Genomic DNA, 13,520 nt, shown 5'->3' on the forward strand with positions numbered 1-13,520 from the left:
TACTCTCTGTCCCTCCAAAATTTTGCGTATTAAAGCATTGTTTTTATTTTCTCTTGGGACTTATAATGGTCCCAAGAGAAACTAGAGGGACAATGAAAGAGTATTATGGTATTAAAAAAAACAAGGTGAGTGAGTCTCCTCACTCTTCTGATTTTTGGATTTAATTTGAAAATTTTTGGTTAAGAGTAACCAAATAACAAAAGAAACTTGATTATGGGAATATTATTCAAGGAATATTAGATCAGGTTAAGGACCTGCTCTGAATTATTTTATAATTTTAGGTAAACTTTATCGAATTCCTCTCTTTTCACTTTTCGAAGCTATAGTCAAGGATAAATACAACACTGAAAAACTTATCGCCTCTCGAAGCAACTTGAGCTTAAAAGAATTCAGGCGAAATGGACACCATTTGTCAGGTTAAGTAGCTTGGCTGCTTCAATTTGTAAGGGAATGAGTGCTGTGGTATTTCCTTTCACTTCTTGGACGCTGTTTAGTCGCATATCCGTATATTGGTTAAATTTTTGCTGACCTTATTATTAACGAGAAATTATTATATTATTAATATATAGGAAATTTGTTTGTGTGATTACGTAATCGAGTAATTGTAAATTATTATAGGTAAGCATTGTAAAAGAAGGTATAGCGTTTTTTGCACGGCAGCCCTGTCGCATAGCAGGAACAAGCTGGCGGTCTGGGAGGAAGCTGACAAGGTTCGATGACATTCCTTCTGCACGCTGCGCAGAAGATTAAATACTCACAATATTCACTTCCGACAACAGCTTTATTTACTACAATGTTTACTTTTACATGACAATCACCTATTGCCGAAAGTTAGGTCAACTATCATCAATATATATCACTAAGTTTTCTGCGCCCTGTTTTGAATGTATCTTTTGTTGTAATCACTTGATTGGCGGTATCGGTTATCCAACGGCAGAACAGAGATCATGATCCTGAACCACTCCCAGCAGAAGGCGGCTCTGTTGTGAGAAGAGAGTAACATGGCGGCAATCATTTCAATGATAACTGATCAAAAAACCACGCTGACGTACAGCATCGTGACTGAAAACTCTAAAACTTAAATTTTAATTTATTTGAGTCACCATTAGCTTTAGGTCAAGTAATAGTCTTGGCAAGTAAATAGTTCGGTGGAAGGTTAATGACAGCTATCAATTTCTAAAAGGAATTCATATTTAATATTTTATTCCCTTAACTTTAGATTAGCTGAACAGAATTTAGCTCTTAGAGAATCTTAATCCATTACTGACAAAGAGGAAAATGGCGATTGTGACTAGGACACCTCACGAGGGCATACGAGTACACACGAGTACATGAGTAACATACGCGTAACAATTGATTACATACGAGTAACATACGAGTATTAAGCCTAAGCGCTCGTTACAGTGATTAGGCCTAAGCACTCTTTTATCATTTTAGCTTTCAATTTACGGTTTGGTTAACTACACTTTTGACGAGATATGTTACTCGTATGTTATTCGTTTTACACGTGTGTACTCATATGTTACTCGCATGTACTCGTATGTTACTCGTATGTGCTCGTCACGATCGAAAATGGCTCGATCGAGGCTTTTTGTTGAATTTGTGTTCCGCCTTTGCCGCGCTTTGTATTTCCACCGATTTTCTCACTGAATTAACCTGTAAGAATTAACGTATTTTCGTGCCAATTAGAATAGCTTTGTATTTAAAATACCGTATTGTTGTATTTTTAAGGTACCATTAAAATTTTAAAGTTATTACGTTTTAATGTCACGACACCTTACCATGAGGCAGCGTTTACACGAACGCGGTTTCACATCGACACGGGTTCATGACTTCGAAACCGCGTCAAAATCGATGCGGTGTGGAATTGTTTACACGGAATCGTTTTCGCCAGAATATCGAAGTCCTGATGGTATAAGCGAGGGCTGCATAACGAGCTAAATTGAACAATGCAAATTTCGCGCCAAAATAGATGACACTTCATAACTATGCATTCTTAGCTTTGGGTATTTTGTGAATAATGATCGTAGAGCAGATTGATAAATAATCGCAAAAAAAAGGCTCATTACATGACTCAAATGGTACAACAATGTGAAGCGAAATGGCATGGTGACGTTGTGTGTTTGACTATTTCCAAGCTTCTTTAATCATTTGCAACTGCTTAATTTGGATTGCAGATATAAAAAACGCCTTCCGTCCCCTATAAAGTGGTGCGAAAACCGAAACCCCCGGAAAGATTTATTTTTTAGCGACAGGAACTTCTACAGGTTTACTTTCACTTACTACAAAAGTTGCACGTGGCCACGCAGTTTGTTTTCACGTAATGTTTCGAGATAGGGTGAAGTTGTTCGGCACTTCCCATCGTCCATCAGCTCTTTGCAATTTTTTTCCTTATCCACGCATTCTAAAAAAAGACCACATGACCACTAGCAAAGGCATAACGTTATAATGTGCGGGCGATATTTTGTTTCTTGATAAAGTGCGCTTCTGTTTATCATGCATGAAGGGGAAGTAGTATACAAAAATTTGGTTTTATCAACGGAGTTGATAATGTAAATTGGCCACCGTACAGAGATTCTGTACGGTGGCCAATTTACATTATCAACTCCCTTGATGAAAAACCAAATTTTTGTTTATCATGCAGTTGTTTTGAGGGTTTGAACAACCCAATGCACTGACTGAGTCAGCGGTAGTTAAGCTTCACATTGCATCCGAGGGTCGGTTGCTCACGAAACCTGGTTAGCGCGAACCGTTGGTTAAGAGGTGTTAAAACCTACAGGTTTCCACGGTATTTTTAAAACACCGTTTAGCGCTGACCATTCTTGGTTTGCACCCACGTGACACGGCGGCCATGTTGTTGGTTGGTAATACAATACATTTCTTTTCGCAGAATTTGCATAATAATAAAGTTTCGTTCCCAGCGGAGAGACAGGTTACTGTTCTTACCAACCAACATGGCCGCTGTGACGTCACATGCAAACCAAGAATACTTCGAGCAACTCGGGTCTGGTTGACAAAAAAGATTTGGTTGACAATCACACATACACCCTGTGTCAAAAGGACCGTCATTTTAATATTCTTTTGTTTACTTGCAAATTCGTCCTTGTTACCTCGTTCAAGGTTAAGAACGAGACAAAAAGGGCTGATTTGCAAGCAAACAAACGAATACTGTGATGGCGGCCATGCTGCTCTGGTTAAATATTTTTGAATGTAGCAAAGGAGCCAACTTTCTAATGTCTTCATCAGGGTGATGCAAAGTTATCAAAGTTTAGTCTCTCTATGAAAAAGGCGGTATGGTGGCAAGAAGCTAAATATTTTAAGATTTGATTTTAGTGGTGTGCGCAGGGCAAGTGCGATACTCCTGACCATCTGTTAAAACTTCGTTGACACGATAAAGGATAGGGCTTTTTCGTCGTCCGCAATAAAGTGCTAATTTTATCCGAAGGTGCATTAAGCGTTGATCGAATCTAATGCGTGTATTCGATCGCATACTTACCAGCATCGGTTGGTTCCTTACCTAAATATAAAAAAAAAAATGCTCAACAAAGTACAGTTCGCATGTCAGACGTGAAGTTTAATTCTTTTTTTAAAGTCTTTTAAATCTACTTCGATGGTACATACGTCATGGTAAATTAAACGTTTGGCAGACTTTTCTGCTGATTCGAAGCGAGGTCAGAGAAGCTTTAAAATTTTGTGCCTGGATTTCTTTGATGGTGGAAAGGACCGCAAGGCCAGAACATGATGTTGTTAAAGGACTTCCTACATTTTCCCTTTTCCCTGTTTAGATCGTGGTTCCATTTCTTGTTTTATGACCTCTTTTCAATGATCTAGCCCCAATTGCTCACAGGCAGATATGTTTATTTTGTGGATAAGTCACTATCCAACAGTTTCCATTTAATGCAGTACAAAGATTTCAGTTTTCTGTCAATATACACGCTCCAAGCACATCTAAGTGAAGGCGTGTACGAGAACCTTGCCCAACACTTAATCTATACTATATATATTTTATTCTCTGGATAGTAACTTATCCAGCGGATAAAGTTAACCAACCTTTGAAAAAGTTGATAAAGATCGAATTACCACCGTAAAAAATTTGGAAAGCCTACGTTTCGAGCGTTAGCCTTTCGTCAGAGTGAATGGAAGAATTGTGGGTGTTGTTGGTTTATAAGAGGGTGTGGAGTAACTTTGTCATGGAATTATTGAACTCCCCTCATCCCATTAATTTATTCACAAATTCATGTTACCATATTTCCACCAATGGCAAAGCTCCTCCACCCTCATAAAAAAAAGACCAGCAACACCCAAAATTCTTTCATTCGCTCGAAACGTCGGCTTTTCAAATCTTTTACGGTGGTAATTCGACCTTTATCAACTCTTATCGATCTGAATTGAGTATATTCACAAATGGGGCCTTTTTCGCGCGGCGGCCATATTGGCCATAGACAATAGATTTGGTATCCCGAGCCTCGAGTTGAAATGTTTGGGAATGAGTTTCGGTGGAGCAAAACAAAAGTTTTCAATCCCTCGGGACTAAAGATGGCCGCAGTGTGATTAAGGTCCATTACAACTCCAGCGAGAAGATAGCCTGCGCAGCAGCAGCCGTTTCCTTTCCTTTTCCAGGCGGCGATAGGACAAGCGAGCGACCGCCTGGCGTGAGCAAAAAAAATAGAGAGAAGTGGGGACTGGGTCTCTCGCAGTTTTCGTCTCGTCCCCTTCGCGAGCGTTTGGAAAAGGAAAGGAAAACGGCTGCTACGCAGGCTAGCGAGAAGATGACTTGTTTACTACTCTGTGTATTGTTTAGTTTCAAATTTCAGGCACCTTGCTGCCAGTATTTGTGAATATACTATTTACTTCAGATTGAGGCTAACCCTGTAAAAATGCGTCCTCGGTGTTTTTATTCAGCGGTCATGGAGAACTTGAAACTGGACACGTGCATTTTCAGAGAAAAGAGAACTGAAAAAGGATGGGATCCAGACCATCTGTACGCATATCCAGCTCACTAAATATTACACTTATGTTGAATTAGGCGGGCGAGTAAAAAGATTGGAAGACATGATCACGGTCAGTTCAACAGGCATTTTACTTACAAGTATTGCACGTGACTCCACAGAACACTTCCATGAAATTCTTGCTGGTTAAACATTGACCATTTTTCTTCCTCTCCTGACATTTCGAATCACGGTCACGGCAAAATGCTAACAATTAACAAGTCAAGATAGTGTAAGAGATATCAAAGCAGAAAAACTGCTCAAGACATCGTTACACTGCCGAGTAACAAACATTCGCACCTTTTTTTCTCCTTTTCATGAATGCATGGGAGGGCGGAAAACAGCATGAAAATCGCTATTAGCAAATTCTTCTCTATTGAAACTATTTCCCATTCTAGGCTAGATGATTTTGAGAACATTTTCGAAAGAACGAAATAATCTAGATGTTTCTTAAAGTCTTGTTCCATTTTCCAATTGGTTGAAATTGCACTCTTATTATTTTGTTTTTTTCTGATGAACGAAATAAACAGATGACGTACTCGGCAAGGGTCCTCGGAGTGGTATCCCAGACTTTCCCCAAGTAGAAGAACAATATAGGAGATTGGCACAATTGTCGCATTACGGGAATGTTTGGATAGATTGTTCACAGAGGTGGCCAAATCGAGAGGACAATGTGATTCAGGGATTCCTCGAGCCACTTCGCGCCATTTTATTTTCGTGTTTATATTTTTTTTTTCTCTTTTTTTTTATGGGAATCGTTATTTTAGCCATTTGTTTTTTATCCTGTGCCGAAAAATGAAATAAACGGTACCTGGATTTTAAAGGGATGCTACAATTGAATAGAAACGAATTAAAAAAGAAAAACATGATTTGAAATTCGTTACCTGGAGGTGCTGGTGCTTTCGTGTTAGGATTGCGCGTGGTCTCTAAAAGGTAGGCAAAAATTAGCACTGAGATCTTTTTAGAAAGTGATATAATAATAATAATAATAATAATAATAATAATAATAATAATAATAATAAAATAAAATAAATAAATAAATAAGGAAAGGAAGGAGACAATGAAGTATCCCCCGCTGAGGTAAGAAGTAAAGCAGCAGTTCCCGAGATGATGTTACCCAACATAACGTCATCATCGACGTCCTGGGAGGCTACTCGGAAGAAACTTATCGAAACGCAAAAGACCAGGTTGGAAGAAGAGTAAGAACAGTCTTGAATCAGATGCGAAAGTCAGTACTCTCCTACTCCTTGAAAATTGCCGGGAGTGGAGGTTATCTATATTTAGAGCAGCAGCTCATGACTCCTGTTGAGAGTTAAGTATAATTTTTTATATCATTTTATACGTTTCATTCAGCTGGTAGTAGTATTATTTATTGTTTTAAATTGTTACAGTTAATCTATTTTAGACCAATAGGCTAAGCTTACACTCCCCGTGAGGCCAGTTATTTTTTTCTATTATTTGCCCATTATGCACAGCTGCTGAATCTTGCTGGAGTCTTTCCCTGACATCAAACCACCGCCCGCGTAAAATCGTCTGGCATAAGACAAAGTAAAATCTATAAGTGGCCACTGGGAGTTAAGCGTATAAGGTTAAGGGTATAAGGATGAAAGCTAGGGTTTAAGCGTATAAGACTTTGCGAAGGATTCCGGCGGCGGTTCCCTGTAAAACAAGCTCTCTTAATGGCTCTAATATACATGCCGTATTAATAATCTCTTTTAACCACTTTCCCAAACAGTTATAATTTAGTTCCTAACGCACCATATGTGAGACTGTCACCACCATTATTCTGCGCATTTTCCTAATTCATTTCAACTCCCGCTTGAGTTCTTGGTAGTAAACGTTCTCAATTTTTTCTTTCTCTTTGTTCTTATTCTGGTGTCAAGTGGACAAGCAACTTCATTTATCACACAATCCCGTTCTATCTTATCTGATACCCAATATCAGGCTTGTGGTGTTCAATCTTGTTGTCTGTCTGTATTTTGAAGTCCCACAGCAGTTTCCCGTTTTCTGAGATTCACAAATCGGTTTGTGGTTCTAGTAATTCTCGTCCCTCTCAAAGCCCAACTTTCCACACAGTCACCCCAGTAGGAGACGATTGCAGTTGAAAGTCATGTCAAAATCAGTTAAGATTTGAAGCGAATGACTGTGGTAAAAAAAGGGAAGGGAAATCAAGTAAGTAAATGTTACAAATTATGGAATACCTGGCAAGCATGGTAGTCCGCAGGTCTTTCTACATTTCCTTTCCATGAATTTTCTTACTTTGTCTGTGCAGTGTCCGGCTGCTTTCCATCCGGGACATTTTTCAGGCAATTCGTCCTTATCACAAACTGTCATAAAGAAAAAGTGGGGTTTTTAGTGACAATCGTAATGTGAATTGATAATCATAATGTGAGCTATCTGCATAGTCACCAAGATTATTTTCTTTGTATATTACATCCTTTTGCTTATATCTTTTAGTTGTTGTCTCAGTGTCATTTGTAGCCCGGGAAGGGAGGGGAGGGGAAGGGGATTCATGTGAAAGGGGCGGGGAGTCTCGTCCTCTCGCTCAGGTTGTATATTTCAGATTTTGGTCTCAATATTTTAATGTTTTAAATATGGTTTCTTTTACGAGTCAAAAAAACCGTCTTGCACGCCCAGATTGGTCTCCTTTCGGGTTTCTTTTTTGCGAGGGCCAGCATCCCCCCCCCCCCCCCCCCCCCATCCTGGGATTTGTAGTCCATTAGTATTAATGTTAATTAGAATACCGTTAGAATACCGTATAAGTGTTAATTCAGTTAATTCCTCAGCGCATAGTGTATTTCCTATCAATGTCGGAAAAGGAGCACGTCATGTGCTTTGCAAAAAGAAGGTGAACAGAAAGAGTATTTGAGGGGAAAAGTCAAAGTGGTTGATAGGAGAAAACGGGACATTCCACTAAAAAACCAGTAGCAGGAACCAACCATAACTTTCACGGCAAAACTCATTTGTCGCTATAGACGAGAAGCTTGAAAGGTATTAGCGGTAAGGAGAGAAGAAGAAGAAAGCTAGTGATATATGACAGGCAAAGAATGGTTTCCAAGTTAGTGGCAACGTGAACGTTTGCCTTGGTAACGCCTTGGATTAGAAAGTCTGGAAAAAACAGTTGTCGACATCGAAATGAACGTTATATATCATTTTAGAAAGAAATTACTACTGAGTTTAGAATTAGCTTTTTTTTCCTGGGTATTTCCTTTTTTTAGAATTCTTCATTAATTAAACTCTCGCATTTGTTGCCAACGTGTGTTTAGAGATTGTGTGATGAGGCTGGGGCTCGGGGTGTTTTCCGCTGCTCTAGTCGTGCCCAGTCCTCTTTGTGTAGTTACACTGGTTAGGGCCCCAAACCGAACACGATTGTACACTTTGTGACGAATTCACTACAGAGATCAATAAGCATGCGCCAAGTATTTCAGAGGCTTTTGGTTGAGCTTACCAGTATCATTCGCAGCGTCTGCAGCTCCTAAAGGAAAAATCAACAGATAAAAGTAAAAAGTAATTAAAAACAAGGAGACTCTGCATAACTCAAGAAAGCGAGTTCAGTAAGATATTTTCTACATCTCTAGACTACTTTGAATAAAGAAGTAGTAACAAAATGTGACTTTTTTCATTCAGCGGGGAAACACCGTCGAATGATCCGCCAATTTGTCCAATCAAGCACGCTATCTGAGGGCAAACTGAAAATGATGAATTTCAAACGAAACTGGTAACTTCTGAAAGGTTTTAGGTTTTAATGACTCAAAAGAAACCCTCGGTCATATCTTTTGCAACCTGCTCACTATTTAGTCCGTCAAGGTCTAAGTGAAGATTCCTTAAGTTTCGTCTCTTTCGTACAATGAAATGCTAACAAGTAAGTAATTTTCCAACAAGCGTTCAAGGTGTCAACGAAAATGTCTTCAGCAAACCATTTTTGTTGACTTTTAACATGGCAGAAGCCTTTTAAATAAGATATCGATATAACTTTTGACATGTTTTTGAAGGAGAAAGAAGGTCGATAGCGCCTTCAGGAGGACTACATTGGCATTTTTACTTGCATTTATGGTCTGGCCGATTATATTTCATAGTATTCAAGACAGCAAATTTTAATGTTAAACTTTTTAACAAAAGCATTGTAGCTCAGAAAATGTATCATCTATCGTAATCCAGTAAATCCCCAATAAATTTAACGTCTGCGTTGAACATGTATTGTAGAAAAATGGTCGATTTTCTATTCTTATCAAAGAATTATACTAGTCTTTGAAGTTTACCTCATGCAGCACATTCAAGTTTTCTATCATTTCCTTTAAAAATGGTTGGCATATGCCAAGTCACGATTGAAAAATATCTTGCCGATTTAAGTTAGTTTTAAAAACAGGGTGCCCGTGGCACTTTAAATAATAATCAAATACACTCTTCCACTTCCGTTTGTTATCTTGCTTCAAATTCTTTTGAACCCACTTTATTATCAAGAAAGTTTTGAAACTTTGGCACAGTCGGTTAGTGCGCTGCCTTAATGCAAGAGGTCCCAAGTTTCGATTCGATTCCAGGATCTCACATCATTGTTTCGACTTCTTTCCTTCAGTGTAGCTTAAGTAGCTTTAAATACCCTTAAAACGGATCACTGATGGAGAAGGGGGAGTAAAATGAGAGCAACGTCGACCTCAGGCTTGTCAGTTGAATTACTGTTACGAGTTATCGACATTAAATATGGTCGCTTTGCTTTACTTTATATCAATCATTTTAAGTCCGCCTTTGTCATAATCATTTCAGTACTTTTAATTTTGTTGCCTTTACTTCCCCATGCATAGAAAATCGTATAGCAAAGAAGGTGTTATTGGCTTGCCAATAAAATTTTATGCATCTCAATAATTAAAATTTATAGTGCATGCATAATTATGCACTCAGCAAAGTGTGACGCGGTCATTCCTGGGAGGAGCAGTTATTAAGTATCCCCTATAGGGAATTTGTTGCATTCCGAGAAAGCGCGGTAAATATTCATTCGCTTTTCAAGCTCGACTGATCTGGTTGTCAAACTTTTTCTCCCTCCTCCTCCCCTTTGCCAGGTTCCACTATTTCTTTCTTTCTTTCTTTTTTCTCAGTTTACTTCTGTGGTGCGCTTTCAGATCCCCACCTCATATCATATCATATATCATATATCTTTCTTTACCCTCGATTTTAGAGTAGCTTGGTGTAGCTAATATCTCCGAGCATTTACCCTCCCAACCATGATACACCACAGAAGACAGACCACAACACCGGGAACTACATACTGCCTACCTTTGCTGGGCGTGCGATCAATTCTTCAAATAGTTTGTGATGTAATATTTTCATTGTTATTAAACCGGCTAGGTGCTAAGGCACATAGCCAGATTTCTCCAAGTGGCCTGTCTGTTTTTCTCCGCCCTGCAAACCGAGCTCAACAGTTTGGTGTCTCACTCAACCTCATTTATATCGAGAGGCATAATTAATTTTTTGTAGTATACCTTGGTGGTAGGAAGTGCAACTTAACCTTCCGCTAATTTCCGTTCCCGCACTCCTAATTACCTCAGAGATGTAATAAATATATATCTTACTAACCTCTTTTCCTCCGTCCGTCCTGTAAGTTACGGAGCCTAGTTTAGTCTCGTTGATTTATGGCCGCACTCATAAATCAACGGGAAAAAAACGTGGTCCGTAATTAACATTATTTTTTTCTCAGTGCGCGAGCGGGCGGAATTCTGCGAATCCTGCAATCTGATTGACTCAGGGAGCGGGAGGAACTTTTCTATCTTGCCCGCCAATCCGGGCGGAATCCTTCTCCTGGTTGCGTGAGCTTGTTTAATGACCTTAAATTTCCATTTTTTGACATCGAATCCGTTTACATACAGAAGTAAGTGTTTCAAAATCGATTTTTTATAGAAAAGAGGCGTGTGGAATAGAATTCAAGTAAAAATATATCTTTGAAACATTCCGTTTGGAAGTCGTTTACTGCATTCGCCATCAAGCTCAGTACGAGTCAACAATTTAAAAACTGATTTCAGAGAGGAGAGAGAGAGAGAGAGAAAAAAATAAAGCTAGGAGTCGGTCCGTATAGCGAAAAACTGTGACCTCGGCCACAGTTTTTCGCTATACGCACCTCCCAGATGGTAAATAACATACATGTACAGACCTCGAACTCGGTTAGTAAGAGGTATGTATTCCATTCATGGGATCGTAGGTAAAGGACTTTAGCGTGGTTGCTATGAACTTTTGTCTACTGAACTCAACAAGGGGTCGTGACATATTAGTGTTCTATCGCAACCACAGTTTTGCTATCTCAGGTGTTTTTTTTTTTTCCACTGCAATTCATCGCGTACTCCTGATGTATGTACAGAATTTGTAACTGAGAAAAGACCAAGCTTCTTACCGTACTTTAAAGACAAAAAGGGCACACAGCACTCCAAGAACTGCAACAAGAGGCGTAGTTACCATGTTGAACTTGTTTGGGCTGATTTGATTGACAGGTCTCCTACATTTTTTTAAAAATACATTTATATGTTACTAGGAATGTTCTTACTAATTACCCTTTTTGTACATTGAAGCAGTGCCCGCTCTTTTACAATTTTGCAGTCATTCTGAAATTGTTTCTCGTGCATTTGTCTAACTACGCTTTACAAAGTTGATATCGAGGGCAGGGTTTTTCTGCCCACGCGATAAAACCAAGTTTCCCCGTTCTTTTGTAGAACTGTCATTTCCATTACGATTTTTGGTACGATAACCACTAAGGCAAGCAAGTTGGAGCGAGGCGAACAATTTAACTTGCTTTTGTTTTGTCAGGACTGCAAGAATCTAGGACTTTCTTTCTTCCGGAACAATTAATAGGCAACTTAAGCACTCCACGTTCTGGGGCCAGGGACAGTAGCCGAAGTCACCTATTTTCCCTTTAAACTTGTTTATATTACCACATTCACATTTTCAAGTATCTTTTTACCATTAGAGACGATTCTTTTTTTTAAATCTGCGAAATACCATAGTCCTGACATGGCGTGCAAAAAAACCTCGCTTGCTGAATTGAAGTTTTTCTCCAGTTTCAGATCACTTCTACCCCAATGCCACTATAATTTTCCAAAAATTGTCGTAACTGCATAAAACGTGACAGTTTTAGTAGCCAAATTAATCACGAATAGGCTCAGCCTAGTCCCTAGTGTGTTCTCGGCTCGGTCAAAACCAACGTCACCGAGAGAGACTCGCCGAGAACGCGGCTCTCTCGCCCACTCCTTCCCAGACTTGGCGTGGACATGGGGACAAGAGGGAACGCCTAGGGACTAGGCTGAATTGGACTACAAATTGTTTTTAAATTTGTTAAAATCCTCGCTCAGTTTGGTATTGCCACTGTTGTTGGGACTGCCAAAGGTTGAAATCTAAAGGTTCAGAATGCAAGGCTTAATTTCTAAACAACAAGAAGAAGAAACTGGAATGCTGTCTCAGTGACAGAGTAAAACAAGAATATATTTGGTTTTAGTATATACTAAAACAGTGGATAGCGTTGAACCAGCGCGCTGATTGGCTACTCAAACTCAGGATACATTTGTTATTCACCTCCGAGCAATTCGCGCGGAATTTGTGCACGAAAATGTTGTAATCTTTGCAGGAATAAATGAGTTAAAATCATCTTTTTGTGCTATATTATCTCACCGTTTTAGTATATCCTAAAACAACTATTCACCTCAGTGTCAGTGGCTAGTGGTGGATATTTACCTAGCCACCTCGACCTCAGTGAATAGTTGCTAATTACAGGAGCCCATTACTAGGAGCCTCCATATGCAGTAGATCTTTGAGTCAACCTTTGCGCGTATCTTTTTCTATTTTGGAACGAACCCTTAAGCAGGAGACTCGCATTTACATAAATTTCTACGATTTAAATACAGTTTTACTGCTTTTTATTTGTCTTCGTTAGACAATGACTTTACTCTGATTGGCCTTTTTAAAACAGTGTGTGCAGAGCCGAGGAACTCGTGGCGTTCTAAAATCGAAAGATACGCGCGAAGGTTGACTTATAAAGACGTGTATCAGAGAGGCAAGCTCCTAGTCATGGGCTTCTGCTAATTATCAAACTGATTGATTAAGATCGAATTGTGGCCGTGGAAATATTGAATCGTTGATGTTTTAAGGGTCAGTCCCAGGAGTCAGTCCTTTCCACAGAACCACTTGCAACTGAAGGATTGTGGGTTGTTTAGGGTTTATATGGGAAGCGAGGGAGCTATGCAAATGGCGATCATGAAGACACCATGTGATAACGGGAAGACCAGAATAAATTAGTTGAATGAAAAGTGATCATACCACATAATTAGGGAATCAATGTAAAGTTAAGCCAGGGACTTATTTTCGTGGTTTGCTGGATTAAAGGTCTAAAGTGTGCAGTGTGCTGCAATAAGGACTCCCAAGGAAGTGTTTGAACTCATGGTGATTTTTTATGTTTGGACTGTGTTTTTAATCGCAGATCGCATTCCCACATACCCTATGCTAATTGGTTAATTTTTATCAGTCAACTAATAAACTTTCATTCTTTTCGGCTATTTGGTC

The 13,520-nt window shown here is 39.2% G+C and overlaps 1 protein-coding gene across 1 annotated transcript in view; it reads right to left on the reverse strand.

Moving 5' to 3' along the window:
* Positions 1-762: 762 nt before the first annotated feature.
* The window catches only part of LOC138008234 (uncharacterized), a 13,157-nt gene continuing 399 nt past the window's right edge, over positions 763-13,520 (reverse strand). Inside the window, exons 2-9 of the mRNA XM_068855494.1 lie at positions 11,365-11,466; positions 8,437-8,463; positions 7,190-7,315; positions 5,873-5,914; positions 5,088-5,195; positions 3,497-3,517; positions 2,284-2,404; positions 763-980 (exon numbers count right to left, since the gene is read on the reverse strand). Coding sequence (XP_068711595.1) covers position 980; positions 2,284-2,404; positions 3,497-3,517; positions 5,088-5,195; positions 5,873-5,914; positions 7,190-7,235 — 339 coding nt within the window. The 5' untranslated portion in view covers positions 7,236-7,315; positions 8,437-8,463; positions 11,365-11,466 and the 3' untranslated portion in view covers positions 763-979. The remainder of the gene's footprint in view (positions 981-2,283; positions 2,405-3,496; positions 3,518-5,087; positions 5,196-5,872; positions 5,915-7,189; positions 7,316-8,436; positions 8,464-11,364; positions 11,467-13,520) is intronic.

The sequence above is a fragment of the Montipora foliosa genome, chromosome 6 (assembly GCF_036669935.1).
Source record: "Montipora foliosa isolate CH-2021 chromosome 6, ASM3666993v2, whole genome shotgun sequence".
NCBI lineage: Eukaryota > Metazoa > Cnidaria > Anthozoa > Scleractinia > Acroporidae > Montipora > Montipora foliosa.